This window comes from Tenrec ecaudatus, chromosome 1, assembly GCF_050624435.1.
Source record: "Tenrec ecaudatus isolate mTenEca1 chromosome 1, mTenEca1.hap1, whole genome shotgun sequence".
NCBI classification, from domain to species: domain Eukaryota; kingdom Metazoa; phylum Chordata; class Mammalia; order Afrosoricida; family Tenrecidae; genus Tenrec; species Tenrec ecaudatus.
Genome location: NC_134530.1, coordinates 33,122,190 through 33,146,108, shown reverse-complemented (window position 1 = coordinate 33,146,108; position 23,919 = coordinate 33,122,190). Strand labels below are relative to the sequence as shown.

Genomic DNA, 23,919 nt, shown 5'->3' with positions numbered 1-23,919 from the left:
AATTGTAGCATCCGTTACAACAGTTTGATGGCAGGCAACTTCCACTCGTGGCTCAACACAAAATACAAAACAACGATGAGCTGTGAATTGATAACTAGTAAGTGTTTAATTCCCCAAACAGGATCTAATAATAAGTAGGTCTACGCGGGTGTGATGGCTCATTGTGGGGGTTTGCAATCAATGAGATGAAACAAACTGTGTCTCAGTGGCTGAGTGGAAAACTGACCTGCTCTGGAAACTTTCACCCGGATTCACAATAAAAAGTTTATTCTTAAAAAGAAAGAAACAGAAGTCCCCGTTCCTGAAGCCGGAGCTGCAGCGCCCTGGTTGAAGGCGTGAGAATGGGCCTCTAGAGGAGCCTTGGGTATGGACGGAAGTGAGATCCCTGCTGCTACCCATGCGACACACAGACGCTGACTTGGGCAGTCCGTTGGGGACGCGAGCGGGGGCGTGGAGGACGTTGGGACACAGAGACCTGGAGTGAAACCGAAGGGCCAGGAAGGGATCGGGTGCGGGTCGAGGATGGGCGGCGCCGCGAAGATCACGGGCGGGGCACCTCCTCTGAGGCCAGGGTCACGAAGTGGGGTGCGCGGGACCCGGGGTGGGGTTCCAGAGCAGGGCGTAGGGGGACGAGGGGCACGGAGGACGCAGAGGCGGGCCCTGGGGACGCAGAGGTGGGGCGTGAGGCGCGAGGGCGGGGTGAGGGCGGGACGCAGGCGGGGCTTGGGGACGCGGGCGGGGCAGGCGCGGGGACGCGAGCCGCGGGCGCCGGGGTGCCCAGACGGCGGGCGACGGTGGCGGTGACGGCCCCTCCAGCGACTCGGTCCTCCGTGCTCTCGGCGCCGCGGGCCCTGCGGGCTGGGCGCTCCCCGGCCCGGGCATGCCGCCGCCGGTGCCGCCCACGGTGCTGGTGCCGTCGGAGCGGGCCGTGGTGCTGCTGTCCTGCGCGCTCTCCGCGCTCGGCTCCGGCCTGCTGGTGGCCACGCACGCCCTGTGGCCCGACCTGCGCAGCCCGGCGCGGCGCCTCTTGCTCTTCCTGTCGCTGGCGGACCTGCTCTCGGCCGCCTCCTACTTCTACGGGGTGCTGCAGGACTTTTCGGGGCCCTCGTGGGACTGCGTGCTGCAGGGCGCGCTCTCCACCTTCGCCAACACCAGCTCCTTCTTCTGGACCGTGGCCATCGCCCTCTACCTGTACTTCAGCATCGTGCGCGGCGCGCACGGGCCTCGCGCCGGCCGCCTACTCTGGGCTTTTCACCTGGTCAGGTGGGTGGCGCCGGTGCTGCGTGTCCGCGGGTCCCCCACTCCTGGGAGGGGGACCCCACGTCTTTCCTGGACCAGAGATGGCCCAGCCGAGGTTGGGCGCCGGGTGGCAATCCCTGCGCCGTGGCTGGAGGGCGCAGTGACGGGCTTAGCCCCAGGGTCTCCCCAGCCCCAAGTTTCCTGGAGTGAGGTGCCGGACCCCCCAACTCAGGCCAAGGCTGGGCCTAGCCCAGCCAGAGGAGTTGGCAGGGACACTTGGGGCCCGTCCAGCCTGGTTTCACCGCACTCTGGCTACCTCTGCCGCTCGATGGTCCCCAGGTTGGAAAATGAGTAGGTGGCTGCCCCAGGACGCCGAGTCAGGCTGCTCCCTGCCACAGCGTGCGCACGCCGAGAGCTGCAAGAGCAGCGCCTACGTTGTGAAATGCCCACGTGGCTCTCCCCGGGTTGGTCCTGTCTAGACTAAAGGCCGTGGGGTCTCTCTAGTCCTGTTGTCGGTGATTCTGGAGTCCGTCACTCTGAGGCTGACGTGAGTCGCTGAGGGCTGCGAACTGCCTGGCGCCTCGCCAAGCTTTCAAGAAAAACTGGGCCCCTGCCCTGCCCTCGGGGGTAGGTAAGGCACCTCATTGGAGAGAAAAAGATACTACATTTCCTGCAAAGCTTCCGGGTGATGATTGTACATTATTAATGTAATTGATATTCTTAAATTATACATGTGAAATTGGCAAACATTATATATATATATATACACAATTTTCCAAAAAGCCAAGGATGCCAAGTTCTAAGATGCCCAAACTCCGTGGTGTCTGGGCTAAGCTTCGGGCAGGACTCCCAGCACTGGCTTCCCCCACTGAGAGCTCCGGTTGCTGCCCACACCAGAGGTTGCTACTGTTAAGAACTTGAATACTTTCCAAAGGACTTAGGACAGTCAGCACTTTGGTAGAGACAGGTCGCCTGGTTGTCCCAACAATGGGGTCACAAGCTCACAGAGTCATCTGACCTCCAGTTCTCGGAGCTGTTGCGTGGAGACCAGCTGTTCCCCGGGGCACCAGGCGCCACGGCAGTGTTGTGGCTTCAATGCTGCTGGGTCCACAGGAAGGCTAACTCTCCCCTCCTCGCTGCGGCCCACCCTACCAGCTGCCCTCGGAGACCCGCCCTTGGGGAAGCTGGGGCTGGGGGTCCACCTGTGTGCACATGCACTCCAGTCTTGACCTTTTTGGCCAAGCATGTCTTTGCTCATTCCCCTTTTTAAAACTCTGGGACACAATGAGCTGTGTCGATGGCCGAGAGCCTGGTGCAGCCGCTTCCTACCAAAGACAAGAAGCAAACCCGGGCTGGGAGCCCCGTTCACTCCGCCTCAGGGACTCTGGGGATATTCTAGGTTGTGTTTAGGAGAGGCTTCCTCCCGGGACATTCTGGGCCTCTTCCTGGCCACGAAAAAGAATTAGCCATCTTGTCTATTGTATGTGACCCATCCAACTGCTTTGCAAAAAGGAAACGACCCCTGTCCCAGCTGGAATGAAGGACAGTTCGCTCCTGAGGGGTCTCTCTCAGCGCGTACTGCTCAGACCTGGCGGTGGTTGTGCTGTATTCGGTGCCATCTGCCATCGAGTCGAGTTTTGATTCACAGTGAGCCCCTCTGACAGAACAGCACTGCACCCCCAAGTTTCCTGGGTCGGTGGGGCTTTCTCTTGTGGGCCCACTAGGTTTGAGCGACGGCTGAGCGCGTACCCCAGACTTTGCTAGACAAAGGGAATTGCGTAGAACCTGTCAATCACGTGCGTTGATTGAGCTCATTTGGAGTTGATCATCCGGCTCACGATGACTGTGTGTGTGTTGTGTTGTGTTGGAACTGCCACCCCATAGGATTTCCAGGGCGGTGACCTGCCGGCAACAGGCTACCAGCATGTCTGGGGTGTTTTTTTAATTAGTTCCTCCAGCGGTTAGCCATTTACACCACCCTCCCAAATGAATCTCAAAATCCTTGCAAAGCGCTCTCCGAAGCTTTCCTGGGAGGGTTCGCGTATTGTTGCTAACGTATTGGGCTGTTGGTGTGGGGAGCTGAGTCTTCAAACACAATGACTTGATCTCTCTGTGCTCTCTTCTTTAAACCTGCCAGGATTGGAAAGCTTCTCAACACAGGATGAATGCAAGATCGATAGCTCTCTTCCAGGGCTTTTCAGAATTGACAGAAGTACTCCTCAAATATTCCTGGTAAATGAGCAAAGGGCACAGGCAGACGAGAGTCGAAGCTCCCGCTAAGTATACACAGGGAGGGGGCTTCAAAAAGTCCATGGAAAAACGGGCTTTTGCAGAGCCCCCTCATATATGGACAAACATATGAGACCCTTGCCTACTGAGTCTGTTGTAACTCATAGCAACCCCGTAAGGTTGGCTTTCCAAGCCCATGGGGTTTGCAAGGCTGTAATCTTGACGGAAGTGCGCTGCCCCCTCTGTCTCCCTTGGGGCAGCTGGTAGCTTCAAACACCTTTCGGTTAGCAGCAGCGTGCTTCATCTCTATGCGGCCAGGCTCCTTGGGGAAAAGCTTAGTCCCATTTTAAGAATTCTAAGCTATAGCAACAAAGTATCGTTTCCCCACTAAATCAGAAGGAAAGCAAATTAGGCAGAATACAAACATGAAAAATGCTAGTGAAACGGGAATGTTCTTTTGTTATTATGGACGACGGAATAAGCCTTCTGGAAAGTATTTGGCTTGATCCAGTCATCCTATTTCTGGGGATCATGTCTAAGGAGATCATCCAAACTGTGTCCAAAGCTGCGTGGACAGAGAGACATTGGTGCTGGCTTCCTTAGACTCTTGAGCGTTTGGGAACAGCCGAATGCCCAGCCACAGGGAAACAGCGAGTGAAATATAAATATCCCACTGCCTAGAGATCTTAGGAACTTACAGGGGGCTTCCAAAAGTTCATGGAGGAATTTTCTTTCCATTTTCCACTCGCTTCATGAAGCCCCTTTGGCTTATATATTGATTGTGAATATAAGTCATATACATTTTTTAATGCCACAGTAGGTTAGGTGACAAAAAGCCATCTATAAAACGGGTTACAGCGGTGGTGCGACAGATGGATTTGATACAGCTTTTTCAGTGTGGTCAGAAGTTCGAAACCACCACGGCTTCTTGGAAGACAGACAGACGGGGCTTTCTGTTCCCCTACAGTGACAGGCTCTAAAAGTCGCCGGGGCAGTTCTCCCCTAGCCTGTAGAGTTGCAGGCAAACTTGGTCTTGAAACTTCCAGCAAATGACAAGCTGGGATTATGAACATGAGGTGCTTATGGCCCATAAAGGGGATTGGATGGCTTGCTAATCATGTGATTAAGTGCATGTAACTCCCAAGGAGTGGGATCGTACAGATAAGGTTTATGGCACTCTAATGAGGGGGTTGGTCAGTTTGGCCAGCCTGCTAGGCTTAGGTGACCAATCCAAGAGCAGGAGGTGGGGAAGCAAGAAATCACCACCACCAAGATGAGGTGAGTCTGGGTCCCTGCACAAGAGACAGGGAGCTGTCACACCAGAGACAGTGACAGGCAGCAACAGGAAGAAAGAACGGTGGAGAAAGCAGAACCAGACAGGCACACGAGGGTGCAGTGGCTTCCTGGACCATGGAAACGAAGAAGCTGAGCTGCTGGTGGAACGGGGTGCCTCTGGGCACTTCCCTGTGGCACTCAACGACTTTGTAGCACTCGCCCAGGCAAAGCAGAACTTGGTCCAGTCCAAGAGGCCTGAGGGGCCAAGGGCCAAGAGGCTGAGCGCTAGGAAGAGGCCTGCCTGTGGACGGGTTAAGGTGACGGCTCCACTGTAGTGACTACATTTCCTTTTGCACTGAGTGGACGCCTTGTGGTGAGATAGTTGAGACTGGATCCGTGCCCTGTGGTTAGGGGCTGTCCTGTAGACCTGGGCTCCTAGGGACCCCAGGTGACAGAGCAGAACCACCCAGAAGGGGTTTCTTGTCTGTAATCTTTGTGTAAACAGCTCCTCGTCACACTTCTTCTCCCAGGGGGTTTTGGCACAAACTGATTTTGCCAGTGTGCTTTGTTGTTGTTGTTGTTGCTTAGCTTGAATTGCCTTTTGAGATTGTGCTGTAGTAGTTACCCATTGAGCTGCTCACTGTGAGGTCAGCAGTTTGAAACCATTGGCCACTTGGTGGGCAAGAGGGGGCTTTTTACTCCCATAAAAAGTTGCAGTCTTGGAAACTCACAGGGGCATTTCTGTCCTGCCCTACAGGGTCCCTCGCGTCAGCTTGATGGCAGTGGGGAGAAGGTTGTGTGGAGGCACCCTGGTGACACAGTGGTTGAGTCACCTGCTTTGTCCCCAAAGGTCAGGTCTTGGAACCTGCTCACCACTCTGAGAAAAAGATATGTCAGTCTGCAGCTCCCAATCACAGCCTTGAAAGTCTTATGGACGGTCTTAGCGGATCACTGTACATCAGAATGAACTGGACAGCAACAGGCTTGGCTTAGGAAAGTTGTGTGAAAATATTCCAGTTCAAGGGAAAACACTATCAGCTCGTCCTCACTTATCATTGATCTCGTCATCCAAGAGATCCAAGTGCACTCAGGACAGTAGTGAAGGCAGCTTCCATCTGCATGTAAACGATGTATGCCTGGAAATGATGTACGCTAAGGTGTGTGGTGTAAGCGGGGAGGATGCTGGCTGGAATGGTTAAGGTTGTGTGCCAATTTTGCTGGGCCATGGTTCTCCATGGGCTAGCAGTTATGGAATGATGTCTGTGGTCTGATGTGGTCATTTTCACATACTGAGTGTTGCATGATGGCCCGTTCTTTGGAACCCACCCCTGTGATCAGTGAGGAGAGGGGGTACTACGGAAGTCCTGTTGTCCCACAAGATTGCTAGAGATAGCGTAACGTTGCTCTGCATGGCGCCCTGGTAGCACAAGCAGTAAGCACTCCCTGCTGAGACGTTGGTGAGTGGAAGAAAGACTTGTTGACCTGCTTCCATAAAGATTATTGTTGTTGTCGTTGCTAGGTGATATCGAGTTGGTTCACACTCAGCGACCCTACGTACAACAGAGGGAAACACTGCCCGGTCCTGGGCCATCCTCACCTTTGGTCCTGTGCTGGATCCCATTGTTACAGCCACTTTTTGTTGAGGGCCTTCATCTGTCCCTTCGCTTTACCTAGCATGATGTCCTTCTCCTGACAACGTGTCTAAAAGATACAGGACAAAGTCTCACCATCCTTGTCTCGAAGGAACATTCTGGCCCTACTTCTCCCAAGACAGATCTGCTTGTCCTTTTAGCAGTCCATCTTCTTGTCTGGCGCCCAATTCAAACACATCGATTCTTCTCGGGCCTTCCTTTTTCAGTGTCCAACTGTCACATGCACATGAGGCCATTGAGAATACCATAGCTTTGGGCCGGGTGCACTGTAGCCCTTAATGTAATCTTACGTCTTGCCTTTGAATACTCTAAAAGAGGTCTTGCTCAGCAGGCTTACCTAATGCCAATGTGTCTTTTGATCTGATCCCTTGACGCTGCTTCCATGAGCGTCGACTGTGGATCCAAGACAGACAAAATTCTAGACAACTTCACCATATTCATTGATCATGATGGTGCAGTTGTGAGGGTTCGGGGCTTCTTGACATTGAGTTGCAATCCACACTGAAGGCTGGGATCCTTGATCATCAGCAGCAAGTGCTTCAGGTCCTCCTCACTGCGGAATACCAACGGAAAGGTTTTCAACAGGCTGATGAAGCGCAGAAGCACTTACTGGTCTATGACTGGACATTTGAAAGACAGCTGCTTGGCCACCTGCCTGGAAGAGATCCATAAAGATTACAGCCAGGAAACCCCTGTCTGCTCTGTCCCAGGTGGTTGCTATGAATGGACATCAGCTCATTAGCTCCTAACACAATCAATACACACACACACACACACACACACCCCATGGCAGCGAGTTCTTGTTATTGTTCTCACCGTTTACATTCACTGGAAATACAGTTTAGCCATCTATTTGTAATTCCCACCCAAGAAGGTCTTGAGAGAAGGCCTGGACCGTGGGCAGGGTAATATTCTTCCAGATAAGATAAGCAGAAACCACGTGAAGCCACACCCACCTCTTGGAAAGGTGTCCTGGCCCAGTGGCCCGCATGAAGGGCTTGCATGACCTCCAGCAGGCATGGCCTGTGCCCCTCGCCAATATGTCAACCCGCCCCCCAGGATTCTCTTGGGGCTTCTGGAGGAAGGAGGAGATAGTGCAAATGCTGTAGCCATACCCATGCCAGACAGGGGGGGGCGGGGGCGGGAGGGGGGAGTTCCCAGGCAGAGAAAAGGGGAAGCGTGACCTCTGAAAGGGAAGGTTCTCTAAGCCAAGACCAAAGTGGCCCTGGGGCCGGCCACAAGACCACGAGGCAAAGCTGGGCCATCCTGACATCGGGGGCAGCACCCATGGTTGTCAGTGCCCTCCTTGCTCTCAGCAGCCAGCGAGTCAGCCTGGACCCGTGGTGAGCACATGGACTCCGAAGGAAATGCTGCCTGGTCCTCTGTCCTGGGGACCCGATGTGGCTCAGCCTCGGTGAGCCATCGAGTTTTCAGCAGCTGTTTCCTGGAAGTAGATCTCCAGGCCCTTTCCTCCCCCGTCTAGTTCTGCCTGTTCATCATCCAGCCACACTCCAGCCTCCACCGGCAGCTGTGCAGGAGGCATGCTCTTTATTGGGGGCTGTACCCCATCTTTTGCTACTGGCCAGACCCTGCTCCAAGGGCAAACTTAGACACTGCCAGTCCCAGCTGGCGGAAAGCGCCAGGCCACAGGAACAGGTGCCAGGTGTGAGCGTGTCTTCCAAAGGTCCTTGGGACCCCTCTCTTCTGCAGCTGAGGCCGAGCTCTACGCCCAGGGCCGGCCTGACTTTCTCCCCTATAGCCCATCCCTTTGCCAGCCATGCTTGACAATGTGCAGCCAGTGTTCCCGAGGACCGCCCGGGCTGTGCTGTGCCTGGTGATCGCTTACAGATTGCAGCTGGACCCTTCTGCTCCCTGAAGGGTTTGCTCAATCTCCGCATTGTTGCCTGAGCCTATTGTGTTGTGTTTGGAGCTGTTAACATTCCAGACTCTGAATAGCCCACAGCCTGGATGACTGCACTAAGAGGGGCTCCCTGTGTTTTGCTGCCCAGCAGGTGCCAACCCCAAAGGATCTGGAGTCAGGGCAAGGGAAAAGTACAGGAAGCCAGGGCTGGCACAAATGGCCAGTCGCCCCATGCCTCCAGTCCCTTCCCGTCTCTGTCTACGCAGGTAATGTCTGGTGGCAGAGCGATTTGAGAATCCATCGACAGCTGTATAGCAAATCTCTCTAGTCTGCGTGTCATGTGCAGTGATCCTCACAGTAAAGTTGGCAAGGTTCGGGGACACCGGATGGAAGATCCCTGGCTGGGCAGAGCTGCAGGCTCCCAGGGTGCATCTCGGTGGGCCATGCTGGGTAAACCGGGGTGGCGGGGGAGCACTGTCCTGGGGCCAGGTCAGCGGACAGGTGCCGAGTGGCTGAGGCCTGCAGCAGCTGTGCTCACTGACTGAACCCCGTGCGTGACTTCTAGTTTCAGTTCTAGGGAGAACAGCAAGCCCCAGGATCAGAGTTCCGAGAAGCGTGGGCTCCAGACCGAGCTGAAGGCTCTTGGTCAGCTCCCCATCCCCAAAGCTTACCAATGCTCCGCTCCAGTCTGTCACACTGCAGGGGCCAGGAGGCCTCTGGGAGCACCTCCCCCATTATTTGCGAGAAGCCCCCACCAAGAGGCCTGGGCATCTCTGGGCAGATAAACATCCAGCTGGGCCCAAGGCAGCTCCAGGAGATACGAGGGGACCCTCCTCCCGGGCTGTGATGTCCCCACTCGCCATCAAGGCAGCCCCTCGTGGCTTCCCCCTGGTCTCTGAGTCACAGGCTTGGCGAGGAGGAACCTCCTGCCTCACCTGCTTTAGCCCCTGCTCCTGCCCCCTGCCCACCCCTCTCAGAGTCCCCTTGCTGGCAGTCCTGAGGATTTAAAAATCAAGCAGGGCTCCTCCAAGGCCCTACCCACACCACCAAACCCACAGCCATTGCGTCCGTCCCAACTCACCGAGACATTATGGGACAGAGGAGAACTGCCCCCTAGGGTCGCTGAGGCTGTAAATCTTTACAAGCGTAGACTGCCTCATCTTTCTCCCAAGAAGCAGTTGGTAGATTTGAATCGCCAACCTTGCTGTTAGCAGCCCAGTCCTAATGCACTCTGCCATCAGGGCTCCTTCCAAGGCCCCCTAGGTGGCAGGGCAAATGATTTACACTCGATTACTAACGGCTAACCCAACAAGGGTTGGTGGTTCAAATGTCCGCCCCTGCCCCCAACAATTCTGTGGGGCAGTTGTGCGCTGGACCAAGTGGAGTGAGAATCACAATGAGTAAGAGTCGTCTCAGTGGGGCTCCTCCGCCCTTGCTTCCAGCCACCCTCCTCTAGAGTGGGCCCTTGAAGACGGCTCCCCAGGCGACCCCCCTGGGGCCATTTGCCAGCCTCAGGGGGAGCGTGCTTTCCACGGCGTCCAGCGGGAGGTAGGCAGGCCTGTGGATGGTTCTGAACTGCCCACACCTGGGCACTGTGGCCCACTCAGATCGCATTAGCGTCTACGGCAGTGGTTCTCAACCTTCCTCATGCCGCGGCCCTTTCATACAGTTCCTCATGTGGTGATGACCCCCACCATAAAATTATTTTCGTTGCTACTTCCTAACTGTCATTTTGTTATGGATCAGGCCGCCCCTGTGAAAGGGTCATTCTGCTCCCAAAGGGGTCGTGACCCACAGGTTGAGAACCGCTGGTCTAGGGCATCATCAACTAAATACCTTTTCCCAAGAGCTTTCTCTTCTTTGGTCTCATTTTAGTTTTCATTTGGTGAGTTGTTCTTGGGATGGGGAGGGAACCCTGTGAGGTGGCCTAGGGCAGAAAGCCCAAGTGTCCATCTGTTTCTGGAAGCAGGAATTGTGTCATGTGTGTCTTTGTGGAGGACTGTTTAACACAGTCACACCATTAGCCCCCAGGAGAGTCCCTGGTTGGTGCAAATGGCTACATGCTCGGCTAGTAACCGAAGTGTTGGCAGTTCAGATCCACCCAGAAGAAAGATTTGGCCCAGGGTGCAGTATAGCACTGACGAAACACACATCATTCCTGTAGTTCCCGAATGCTTCCTCCCCTGCCACTACCACGACACAGTTCTCCCTTACAAATCCGGCTAGACCGGAGTAAACACATTGGCACAGGTAAGAGCTCTCGACACGCGGAATCCAGGAAGGTTAAACCCCTCAGGTATAGTAGTGGGAGTAGGGGTATCATGAGGTTAGGGAGAAAGGGGGGTAAGAAAGGGGGAACCCATCACAAGGTTGGATATATAGCCCACCTCCCAGGGACATGAGTAGCAGAAAAGTGGGTGAAGGGAGACAATGGACAGTGTAAGACACGAAATGGCAACAGCAATATGTAATTGATCAAGGAATCACAAGGGAGGAAGGGGATAAAAGAGGAGCTGATTACACAAGGGCTCAAGTAGAAAGAAAATGTTTTGGAAATGATGATGGTAACATATGTACAAATGTGCTTGTTACAATTGATGTATAGAATGTTATAAGAGCTGTAAGAGCCCCCAATAAAATTATTTATTAAGGTTTTTCTTAAAGAAAGAAATTGTTTTGGAATGATGATGGCAAAGTTTGCTTAATGCAAATGAATGATGGATTGTCATAAGATTGTAAGAGCCCCCCAATAAAATGATTAATAAAGAGGAAACAGACAGGGTTGGCTTCCTAAAGGTCACAGCCATGAAGACCCTGTGGAGCCCCATCGGCTCTGTCACACAGGGCGCCATGAGTTGGACTTGTCCCCACAGCTCGGGCTCCTTTTGTTTTCCAGCGTGTTTGGCTCCTGGGCAGTGTCCCCATGCCCCGCTACCGCCCGTCCGCTGTAAGAGGGGGCACGTATGTCGCAGAACAAAGTTACCGTGGGACTTCCAGATTAAGAGGAGGGGACAGGCCAGGTGATGAATTTCTGAGAACTAGCCAATGAAAGCTCTACGGATCATAACTCTGTCTAGAACTGGTCACCACGGTGACGCAGGACTGGGCCCACTTTGTTCCGCAGCACACAGGATTGTGCCGCGTCAGGGACTGACTTTATGGCAGTTAACAGCCACCACCCCTTGGGGCGTGGCCTGGCCAGAGATCAGGTTCTGTTTATTCGCCCGCGCCTCCCCCCATACTGCCTTTCTCTCCAGTCTGCAGCTTCAGAACGGGACACTTTTACTCCTTATCCTGGTCTTTCCCTGGGGGTGGAAGCTGGAACTAACTTGCAAGACTGGATTGTTAAAGGTACAGGCATTTTGTGAGGTGGCTATTAATCACAGTCATTAAAATTAAATTTAGATGATTTCTTTATCCATTGATGTCACATTGGTTCTAACTCATAGTGATCTTCTAGGATGGAGAACTGTCCTGTCCTGTGGGATTTCCAAGGCTGTGAAGTTTATGGAAGCAGATGGCCATGTCTTCCTCCTATGGAGCAGCTGATACAGCCTTGTCACATCATAAGCATTTTACTGTTATCTAGCCACTTGCAGTTACTTATATCTCCTAAATCTATATGGTGGAAATACTATCTCTTCCCAGCTGTGTATGGGCTTGAAACCAGCTATGGTGGGGGTGCTTACACCATGGAAATTGGCAGGCACTACCAATCAGGGCTTGATAGACTGCTTTATAGACCAGGGGTCAGCAAACGTTTCCTATAAAGGCCCAGATAGTAAATAGTTTCAGCTTTGACGCTATACCACCTGTCACAGCCGCTGAGTTCCTCTGTTGTAGCTCAAAAGCAACTATGTGGTCGTTCTAGCTGCTTTTGAGTTCCACGGGAGAGCGGCTCCGTGGGCTTTTCTTGGCTGTAAACTCAACGGAAGCAATCACCAGGCAACCTTTTCCCTCAAGCCACCAACCTCTTGGAAAGTAGCCAGTCACAATCCACTTGCACCACCTCAAGCCCAACTGCCATTGAGTCAGTGGTCTCATAGCGACCCTATAACAGAGTAGAACTGCCCCTTTAGGTTTGTGAGGCTGTTCATGAGGGCAGAAAGCCTCATCTTTCTCCCACAGAGTGGCTGATAGTTTCAAACTGCTGACCTCAGCCTGCCTTCAAAGCCATAAGGTAACCCAAACCTGTTGCTATTGAATAGAGTCATGTACCCTTCTCCCACCAAGGGGCTAGTGGGTTCAACGGCTGACCTCCCAGCTGAGTGCTTAACCACTGTGCCATGAGGGCTCCTAACTAACCGGTAAATGAACGAATGTGCCTATGTTCCGGTAACACTTTTATACACACACACACACACACACACACCTTGGGCCAGATTTGGCCTGAGGGCCATAGTTTGCCAGACTTCTTGGTCTAGACTACCGGTCAGAAAACTATTGGGATAGAAGAGCCAATCCTGTCCCTCAGAACAATCTAAAAATTACCGGCGAGGCATCAATATATTTTTACAAACAAATGAAATCACTATTATCTGAATAATAGCTTTTAACATTTTTTCAATTTGACTTCAGAGCCACACATAGGCACTAAAAAAGCCAGTTTCCTGACCCTTAAGAAAGTGAGGATAATGAGATCAAAATACAGATTTGTTGAAAAGCAGTCTCGTAAACCAGAGGAAAGAACTAGGAGGCAAAGGGCATCTATACAGACCTAAATGCAGGCATGTACATATGTAAATCTATTTATAGATGATGATGGGGAAATAGATCTATGCACATATATTTGTAGGTTTAGTAGTTAGGTAGCAGATAGACATTGGGCCTCAAGTACTCCCTCAACACAAGAACACTTTGTTCTATTAACCTGGCATTCTATGATGCTTACCTTCCCGACACGATCACTGAACACAAAGCAGGTGCATAAGCAAATGTGGTGAAGAAAGCTGATGGTGCCCGGCTACCAAAAGATATAGAGTCTGGGGTCTTAAAGGCTTGAAGGTAAACAAGCGGCCATCTAGCTTAGAAGCAACAAAGCCCACATGGACGAAGCACACCAGCCTGTGTGATCACAAGGTGTTGATGGGATCAGGTATCAAAGAACAAAAAAATCATATCATTGTGAATGAGGGGGAGTACACAGAGTGGGGACCCAAAGCCCATCTGTAGGCAACTGGACATCTCCTTACAGAAGAGTCATGGGGAAGAGACGAGCTAGTCAGAGTGCAGTGTAGCAATGATAAAACATACAACTTTCCTCTAGTTCTTAAATGCCCCCCCCCCACTATCATGATTCCAATTCCACCTTACAAATCTGGCTAGACCAGAGGATGTACACTGATACAGATAGGAACTGGAAACACAGGGAATCCAGGGCAGATGAACCCCTCAGGATCCATGGTGAGAGTGGTGATACCGGGGGGGGGTTGAGGGAAAGTGGGGTAGAAAGGGGGAATCAATTACAAGGATCTACATATAACCCCCCTCCCTGGGGGATAGACAATAGAAAAGTGGGTGAAGGGAGACATCAGTCAGTGTAAGACATGAAAAAGTAATAATAATTTATAAATGTTCAAGGGTTGGTGAGGGAGGGAGGGGGGGAAATGAGGAGCTGATACCAAGGGCTCAAGTAGAAAGAAAATGTTTTGAAAATGATGATGGCAACAAATGTACAAATGTGCTTGACACCATGGATGGATGGATGGATGGATGGATGGATGGATGGATGGATGGATGGATGGTGTTGAGTTGTACAAGCCCCCAATAAAAATGATTTAAAAAGAAAGAAAGAAAAGCAGTCCTGTAAAGTCACATCTGTGAATTTAAGGAAGGATTTTGCCAGTGGTGGGCAGGATACTGGGTGAAAAGGCTTTGAGTGGGAGGAGGTGAGAGAGCAGCTCGCACAGAGGGCAGAGAACATTGGAGGAATGTTCTTCCAGTCTGAACACTAGTAGCAGTTCCAGGACAGAAGTTGCCCTTGCCACTGATGACCCAGGGAGGCTCCTACAGACATCCAGCCCGCTGCTCTCACTTATCTCCCTTTCAGCTTTCCTGCTCAAGTACACAAAAATAGCAACCAACAATCGTTTGTAGACTCAGGTCCAAGTGCTTATGTCAGCCCTAGTTTGACTTTGGATACCAAAGATGGGTGAAAGCCAAGGGAGCAGCCAATGAGAATCAGACGGCTACATGGAATTTACAGTAGGAGGATTGTATGGCTTCATATTATTGGTAAATTGTGGGCTATATATCCTTTCTATCAATAAAATATGAGAGAAACTTCTTTCGTATGTATCTGTGCACATATGCACTGACACCCAGACCTGCGTACACACATATGCTTTCAGGAAAGCCCATAGTGAACGCATACATTACTGTTTGTATTTGTAAACCTTGCGTCTGGGCCATCTTGCTTCTCAGGATTATTAGGTCAGGCCTCCCACTCCATTCCCATCAGCTTTCCGGTACTAGCTCTTCTCAGCCCCTCCCACCTGGCCTCCAGCCCAACCTGGCTGCTATCTGGACTCAAGTTCATACACCAACTCCCGCTGCGCAAGCCCACAGGTTTTTGGTCTTTCTCTCCCCCCCCCCCCCCCAATCTCCTGTAAGGTGCTCACTCCACAAGATAATCTGACAACTTTGTCTCTTTTTTCCCCTCAATTGGTGGTGAAAATATTGCGTAATGAAACCTTCACGGACTCAGCACTCCCCACAGGAAAACTCAGTGACACTGAGAACATTCTACGTGTTGTCACTGTCCTTTTCCAAATCATTCCACCCTGTTCACAGGCCCTCATAGCCTCTGTCGTAGTTACCCAGGGCTCTTTACCAGAAATACCACACCAAACAGCAGTGCATTCCTCCAGTCAAGAAGCTAGACGTCTGCAGTCAGTGGGCTTGCTCCAGGGGAGCTCTGGAGGAAATCTTTGTTCTCCTCTATCTTCAGTGGCTTGCCATATACCTATCCCCATCTCTGCTTTTATATCTCATAAAAGATCGATTTAAGACACAGTCTACACTAATCAGCCTCATTAACATAACAAAGAACCCCATCCCCAAATGGAGTCATAACCACCAGATATGAAGGGCAAGATTTAAAACATATACATGTTTTGGTGGCAGTGGTGTGGAGAACACAATTCAGTCCATCATACTCCCTAAGCAAAAACTCTCACATCTCTGGTACCTAGCACTTTTTTACCTCTGTTTTACCTCTCTGGGTTCTAATATCCATTGCAAGGGCTACACAGAACCCATGGACAACATTCATAGTTAAGGGATGAATTAAGGAAATTAATAAGTTATAATGCTAGTGAGAAATGCCCAGGGTTGAGTTGTTTATCAGGACATGTTATGAAGCTCTGTCAAGTCCACTAATAAATGTCCAAAGGGGCATACCACCCTAACTGGAAGCCTCAACCCAAAGGCTCTGCGGGTAAACAAACCAAACTCCCTAAATTAAGTGCCCAGAGGCACTCCACTCCAATAAGTCTCAATCTGAATGCACTCAGCTCCACCTCTGCCGACCCCGTGGTTGGGTGCACAGCAGAGTGTGGTGACCCGTAGATTGTCATTGGGTGGCTTTCAGGAGTAAATGGCCAGGCCTTTCTTCCCAGTTCATTTCCATTTAGAGGCTCCCACAGAACCCTGTGCAGCCTCAGAGCAACACACAAGCCTCCACTGACAGTGGGCTGCTGTCTGTCCATCAGATGCGTTGGCTGGGATTGAAACCTGGGCCTTCCACATGGAAGGCTAAGAGCACTCTATCCAGGAATCATTCCCATTGTGGGAAGGAGTCACTGGGTGGGGCAAGCAGTTAATATACTCAGCGGCTAACTGAAAGGTGGGAGGCTTGAGTCCACCCAGAGGTGCCTCAGAAGAAAGGCCTGGTGATGCTCTTCTCAAAGATCAGCCATGAAGATCCTTGTGGAGCCCAGTTCTACTCAATGCACATTCGGTCTCGGTGAGTCAGAGCAGACTCGACAGCAACTGACCCTGGGTGAGAAGGGCGGTAAGAACCATTGAGACCAGTCCTGGGCTCAACCTCGGGCCTAATCCCAACTGTGGGGGCATTGGGGCAGGAGCACCAGAGGTTGAGCGCAGCACTGCCCTTGGAGGAAGCCTGAAAGCCCTGCCCTGAGCTTCATGCTCTCTTTTGGTCTCTTCCAGCATCCCTATAGCATGAAGGGTCCTATGGATGAGGGTGGGGGATAATTCCCATATGATCTCCCTTCTAGTTCTTTCCTCAGGTTCCTGGGACCCCAGAGCCCCCCTTCCCCCCCCCCACCATGTACATCCTTCGATCCAGGGCTGGCAGGAGGTGGGGAGAGGGAGGGCTTGTGGGGAGCTGGCTCTCTATAGGATGTGGAGTGGGCTATACACAGCCCCTGCAGTTTGGGCTGTAGCCAGCTGTTCTCATGTAACAGGGGCCGGAAATAGCCTCCTGGGGGCTGAGAGGTGGGAGACCAGGCCTCCTCAGTGCAGAGCTGAGCTGGGATCAGGTGACATGGGTCTCGTGAGGTGTCCTCTCCTGCGGCCTGTGTCGTGGGTGGAGGACACTGCCCCTTGTTAACTTTCCAGGGAGGTTGTCCGACCTGGACTTTGGAGGGCTTGGCTCAGCCTCTCGGAAGAGCATCCCTGGTCATTTCTGCCATGGCTGCTGTTGGCAAGGTCTCTGTATGGCAGAAAGGCTGCTGGCTTCACCATGGAAGAGAGGCCTGGTGGTCCCCTTCCATAGAGAGCCCAGGACTGAAACCCTGCCAAACACAGCGCTACTCTGACACGAGGCCACCGTGAGCCGGAATCCACTGGTGAAGAGTTTGGTTTGGGCTGTTAGTTTTCCCGGAAGCCTCGGCCTGGCCTCAGTGCCCGCTTTCCTGTTATTCTTCAGCTGGGGTGTCCCTCTGGCCATCACCGTGGCAGCTGTCTTGCTAAAGAAGATTGGCTACGATGCCTCAGATGTGTCTGTGGGCTGGTGCTGGATCGACCTGGAGGCTGAGGACCGTGCGCTGTGGATGCTGCTGACTGGGAAGCTGTGGGAGATACTGGCTTACATCACTCTCCCCGTGATCTACATCCTCATCAGGAAGCACATTAGCAGGGCGGTAGGTGTGCCCCTGAGGTGGTTATGCATTGAGCTCCTAACCACAAGGTCAGCAGTTCAAAACCACTGACTGCTCTGCAGGAGAACGGGCTTTCTACTGTTGTAGAGTTCCAGTCTCGGAAATGCACAGGGGCAGTTCTACCCTGTCCTGTCGAGTCGGGTTTTGGGGGGGGGTGTACCCTGAGGAACCTACAGAGGTGCTGGCTGGCCGGCCAACCTGAAGGCTGGTTGTGTCTCTGAGGCCAGGGCTTGGAACAGGCCATAGTGACCACACACTTCATCACCTGAGCTGCCTCACTTGTTAATGACGTAGCTCTTTCCAGAGCTGGGTCTTGTTCCCCCTTTGTGGTTGGGAAACAAATCTGCAGGGATTATGGGCCCTCTGGCTCAGGCACCAGCAGCTCCAGGGAGTGAGCTGCCCTCAGAACCTGTGGGCTGAACCACAGCCCTCTGCTGCCCCCTGTTGGACAGGTAGGGAGTGCTTTAAACTTGAGAGGAATTTAGATGAAAGGCGAGAGAGAATGTTTCCAACTTAAGAATCAACCTCATAGGATGCCCCTGGGAAGGGAGGGCTGTGGACTGTCATTATCAGTAAACAACCCACCTAATTAGCCTCAGTCCCTAAAACTACGCAATCCTGGCGCCTTAGGTGGTCCCAACTGCTACTGAGCGGTGAATTGGAAGACTGGAGGTTTGAGTCCACCCAGAGGCACCTCAGAAGAAAGGCCTGGTGGTGTACTTTTGAGAAATCAGCCCGTGAGAGCCCTGCAGAGCACTGTTCTGCTTTGACACCATGGGGTCACCTCGGGCGGCAATCAACTTGATAGCAACTGGTTTTTAATCAAAGGTAGACTTTTCAGGCGCCCGGAAATTCAGAAGTCCGTAGGTCGGGCTGCCAGATAGTACAGCAAAGAAGAGCTTTCCTCTGAAAAACTCATTCCGGTGGTTTCTTGGCCTAACTACTAGCTCTGCAAGTGTCACCTGGCTGCCTTCTAGTGACAAGCCAACTCCTACCAACCAAGGCCTTGATTAATCTGCCAGGCCATTCAGCGAAGACACTTGTACTGAGCAGTGTGTGCACGATGTGGGAGAGATGAGGCATTCTACTCCCGTGAAGAGTTACAGCCTTGGAAACCCACAGGGACAAGGTCGACCTTGCCCTAGACTGCAGCGGCTCTCAACCTTCCTGATGCTACGCCCCTGTCATACAGTTCCTCGTGTGGTGGGGACCCTCAACCATAACATTATGTTCGTTGCTACTTTATCACTGTCATTCTGCTACTGTGATGAATCGGGCAACCCCTGTGAAAGGGTCGTTCAATCCTCAAAGGGGTCGTGACCCACAGGTTGAGACCCGCTGCCCTAGAGGATTGCCAGGAGTAGACCTGGCGCAGTGGCAGTACGTTAGGTTTGGCATGCACACAAAGGTGCAGAGTGAATTTATGTTGGGCTTAGTCCCGCCCTCTTAGAGAGAGGCAGCAGTAGTGAGTGAGCAGGGCATCACAGGTGCAGGTGGCTGCTGTGTTCGGCTTGTTCAGTTGCTGGGGGGCTGATGAGCACCTGTCTGTGTGTCTGTTGTCATCTGAGTTTGCAGAGGCTGTGCTTGCAGGTGGGCATGTCTTCCTATAGGGGGTGCTCTTGGCTCTGCAACCTCCCTGAGCTCAGAGCATGTCCCCTCTGGCAGCTCTCTTTGATGTCGGGACACCTATTTTCCTCCCAGGGCTCCTAACTCTGGTGACCAGTCAAGCTAGGCTCTGGGTCTCTGCCAGCCCTGCAGCCAGACTTAGGGATTGATCTGAAACCCCTTTTGTCTCCATGAAAGTTTGTCCTGATGGCCTGGGCCAGAGTGCCCAGTCCGCTGTTGCACTGGCCCTGGGAGCTCTGTCTCCTGTGTCCTTCCAGGGGGTCTTCTTTTTCACTCCAAGAGGCGAGAAGCCAGGGCTTCGAGGCTGTGCCTCTGAGGCTGACCCCTGCAAGTGAGAGTGACCCCGTTACACAATGCTTAAGCACTCGCTACTAATCAGAGGTTGGCGATGGGAGGCCACCAGCTGCTGGCACTTAGGGCTGTAGGCGTCCCTAAAAAGGACCACCTGGGAAACCTTACGGGGCAGTTCTACTTGCCAACACAGGGTCCCTGTGGGTCAGCCTGGACGAGCAGCACCTACCGACCACCATAGGGGGCAAGAGGGGTGAGTGCATGCGGTTCCTGCCCCTTCCCTCCCTGGACAGCTACACACAGATGAGCTGGGAGCACACGGACTTTTCCCTAAAGAGCAGCCCAGCCGATCCTAGCTGGGCAGCCCTGTCCGCAGCCCGGGAGGGAACCACGGAAGACAGGCAGCAGTTGTCTGGGTTGCCGCTAAATGCCCCGGAGGAGAAGGGGACGGCATGTCACTGAAGCCCTGGGCTCAGGGATGCCTGGGTGTCTGCTTCATTGGCAGAGAAAGCGTGCACTAACCAGGACCTCAGTGTGGACCAGGCTCAGAAACACGTCTTTATTATGACTCGTTTCATCTGTTGGTGAAGTTACAGGGGGAGGCCAGGGCTGATGGGTCCTTGTTTTGGACTAGAATTCTCCTTGTAGCCATATGCACGCATGTGCACGTGCACCTTTGCCAGGGGAGAGTGGCGTGGCGGTAATCCAGGAGAGTCACTCAAAACCTCACAGCCATGGAGCAGAGTCTGACTGACATCGAGCCTATAGGACAGGGAGGGTGGCCCCGTAGGCTCTGAGACTCTTTTTGGAGCAGACAGAGCGCCTCGGCTGTCTCCCTCCGTCAAGGTTGGTCTGCAATGTGAACAGACCAACACAGGCACAGGCCTTCGCAATTGAAGCCGGGCAGCAGGGGGGGGTGGGGTGGGAGGGAAGGTGGGGCAGTGAGCTGTGCACGGGAATGTGGCCAAGCATCGCAGGTACACAGAACTGTCCGTGCAAAAACCTAGAGGTTGACGGGGCCGTGCCTGGCCTGTTTGTGGGGGTCTCAGAGCAGATGTCTAGAATAAAGACAAGGCGAGAGGTAGGAATGAGCTCAGAGCTAGAGTGGGGTGGCGCTGCCGGGGTACTGTAAGGAGTGAATGTGGACAAGGGGGTGCCTCTGATGGGGCCTCTGGGGAGGAATGGTGTGACAGGACTGGGTTAGTGGTCCCGTGCTGCTTTGGGGCTGAGAACAGGTGTGCGGAGAGAAGCCAAGCCCAATGGCAATGTGGGTGGGCTTAGGTGTGTTGAGTTGGGAATCACCCGTGTGCAGATGGGAAAGGCCTGGGTGTACCCACGAGGGTCTGGGCCTCCCCCTTGCGGGCATGTCAAGGGCCAGAGACGATTCGGGGGCCACCGCTGGTCTGCTAAGGTGGGCCTGTGTCCCCGCACAGCATGCGGCTCTCTCCGAGTACCGGCCCATCCTCTCGGACGCCCACCGGCAGCAACACTACACCTCCGTGGCCGACCGGAAGCTGGTCCTCATCCCGCTTATCTTCATCTGCCTGCGTGTCTGGAGCACCGTGCGCTTTGTGCTGACGCTCTGCGGCTCCCCGGCCGTGCACACGCCCGTGCTCGTGGTCCTGCACGTAGGTACCCCGTTGCCCGGCTGCTTGATCCCACTGTGCGGGTGGCTGCGGTGCTGCCAGGCCTCTGCCCCAGGTGGACTGCAGGCCTGTCCATCCCCTGCTGCGTGCCCTGAGGGAGAGAGGTGGGGAGATTCCCGGGGTTCACACAGCCTGGTTCTGAGCTCGCACCAGTGATCTAGTATTAGCCTTTGGTGAGAGGTCGACACTGGGGCTAAGGCCTGTCCAGAGCTCCAGTGGTCTCAGTCTTCACAGGCCGCCCTGGGTGGGAGTAAAGTTCTGGGCAGTGGTGCTTCCTGGTCCCGCGGTCTGGGGTTCAGGCCTCTGCTTCCTCCTTCCAGGGGATCGGAAACACGTTCCAGGGGGGAGCTAACTGCATCATGTTTGTCCTCTGCACCCACACGGTCCGGACGAGGCTCCTTGCTCTCTGCTGCTGCTGCTGCTCCCTGCCCCACACCGAGAGCCCGGCTGCCCCTCCCAGGAGGCCCACAGCCTCCAAGGCAGGAGCCACTGAGGAATCCCCGCGGCCACCACTGGAACTGCCAAGCACCTGAGCGGCTGTCCTGCCCAGTTCTGGACTGAACTGTGTGGCTGGTGCCCCTACAGGCCCTGTCCCAGGGAGTTGGTGTGGGTATCTGCCCTGCAAGCTCCTGACTCAGGGAGCAGCTGCAAACTAGCTTCTTCTACCTCCTAGGCCTCTGGTGGCCGTGTCCCCTCACAATGTGCCCTGGCACATGTGGGGGGTCCGTCTGCTTGAGAGTTAACAGTGATATTCAGGGAGACCAGTTACTGCCACAGTGCCTCGTGCCCAGTGACTGTCAGCTTTGTGCTGCCTACCAGCACTGTTTACAATGCGGGGACTGCAGCTGGGTGCCCTTCCTGCCTGACTCAGTAAACTTAATAAAGATTCAGAGCCCAGAGGTGCCCCTGGCACTGTGGAGCAGAATCCTGGTTTGTCAGTGACCCTGGAGCCTGGTGGGCAGAAAAGAGCCTGTAACCAGGCAGAGGGGTCCCTGAGGTTTCTTGATGACCACATCCCATGCCCACTGCTCTCTCGGCCTGGGCCAACCCTGGATGTAGATTGTGTTTACATTTCAAGCACAGGTCAGAATTCAGACGCCTGCCTCTACCAAGCAGCTACTTGAAATACAGGTTTCCACCTTTCTAGGGAAGGGGTCCTGAGAGGCACCACAAGCCCCAACCACATTGTTGCTACATCTTGTTTGCAATACTCCTGCCTTTAGGCGAGCCTGGTGGCAGTCAGGTGAGCCAACTGCAAGACTAGTTCAAGCATACTAGCTACTCCCTGGAGAGACACGAGGCTGCCTGCTCCCATAAAGATTTACATTAAAAGCCTCTAGGGATGCTGAGTCAGAATTGACTGGATGCGACGGGATGGATGGGGGTCTACTCGTAAGTAGATGATGGGGGCAGGGGCACAGTGGGTGAGTGGTGCTTGGGAGGCACTCTGCCTTATTCACTTGCTACCTGAGGTTTTGTAGGAAAGGCACCAGAGTGAACATCCCAATACAAATGCCTCCCCCAAGGGGAAGGTTTCACTCAGCTCCTTGGAGGGTGGACATGGATCCTGGGGTGAGTATTTATCTGGAGATTAAAAGATTTAAATAAGCTTCTCTGCAGTCATTGATTCTTCCACCAACACTTTCTGTTAACTGCAGAAAACACTGTGTCTGCTGACTGCCAAGCCTTGAGTCACAGCAGCCACTGGCCACCCCAGTGCTTCCACGCCAGGGGTATTTTGAGAGGTGTCACCATCAGTGGAAGGGGCAGGACACTGCTGCACCTTCTGGATGTCTTTCACTCAGTTCTGTCCCATCTCTGCACAACAGAAAAGCTGTTCTGAACCTAGCACAATTTTCCTGAATCCAAACCAAAACCACCCTGTGGTGTCAGTTCCTGTTTCACTCTGAGAAGCAAAATCTCTGTCAGGAAGGGAATCTGAAAGCAATAGGCACCCTGAGAATACGTCCAAAAGGGTGGGGTTTGGGTTTCTTGTAAGAACATGCTTTCAACAAAAAAAATCTTATCATTGGGTGCACACTTCCATGATATGATCGCCGAGGACTAATGGGTGCATAGGCAAATGTGGCAAAGAAAGCTGATGGTGCCCAGCTATCAAAAGAGATAGTGTCTGGGGTCTTAAAGGATTGAAGGTGAACAAGCGGCCATCTAGCTCAGAAGCAACAAAGCCCACATGGAAGAAGCACACCAGCCTGTGTGATCACGAGGTGTCAAAGGGATCAGGGATAAGGCATCATCAGAAAAAAAAAAACTTACCATAGTGAATGAAGGGGGAAGTGCAGAGTGGAGACCCAAGGCCCATTTGTTGGCCACTGGAGATCCCCTCACAGAGGGGTCTAGGGGAGGAGATGAGTCAGTCAGGGTGCGATGTAGCACCGATGAAGAATACAGCTTTCCTCCAGTTCCTAAATGCTTCCTCCCCCCCAACTACCATGATCTGAATTCTACCTTGCAGGACTGGATGGGGCAGAGGTTGTACACTGGTGCATATGGGAGCTGGAGGCACAGGGAATACAGGGCGGATGATACCTTCAGGACCAGGGGTGTGAGGGACGATACTGGAAGGGTAGAGGGTGAGTGAGTTGGAAAGAGGGAACCGATTACAAGGATCTACACATGACCTCCTCCCTGGGGGACAGACAACAGAAAAGGAGATGAAGGGAGATGCTGGACAGGGCATGACAAAATAATTTATAAATTATCAAGAGCTCATGAGGGAAGGGGGGAGCGGGGAGGAAGAGGGAAAAAAGAGGACTTGATGCAAAGGGCTTAAATGGAGAGCAAATGCTTTGAAAATGATTAGGGAAAAGAATGTACAGATGTGCTTTATATAATTGATGTATGTATGGATTGTGATAAGAGTTGCATGAGTCCCTAATAAAATGTTAAAAAAAATAGACGTAAGCCTATCATCAATCCCATCACTTAACTGATATACAGCACAGCCAATCAGA

At 53.0% G+C, this 23,919-nt stretch overlaps 1 protein-coding gene across 1 annotated transcript; it reads left to right on the top strand.

Annotated features, from left to right (window-relative positions):
- The first annotated feature begins 827 nt into the window (after nucleotides 1-827).
- On the top strand, nucleotides 828-23,791 carry GPR157 (G protein-coupled receptor 157). The gene is made up of 4 exons (XM_075550688.1): nucleotides 828-1,263; nucleotides 17,150-17,363; nucleotides 20,732-20,926; nucleotides 21,265-23,791. Exons 1-4 carry the CDS (start codon nucleotides 881-883, stop codon nucleotides 21,475-21,477), a joined length of 1,005 nt encoding a protein of 334 aa, XP_075406803.1. The 5' UTR covers nucleotides 828-880; the 3' UTR covers nucleotides 21,478-23,791.
- The last annotated feature ends 128 nt before the right edge of the window (nucleotides 23,792-23,919 follow it).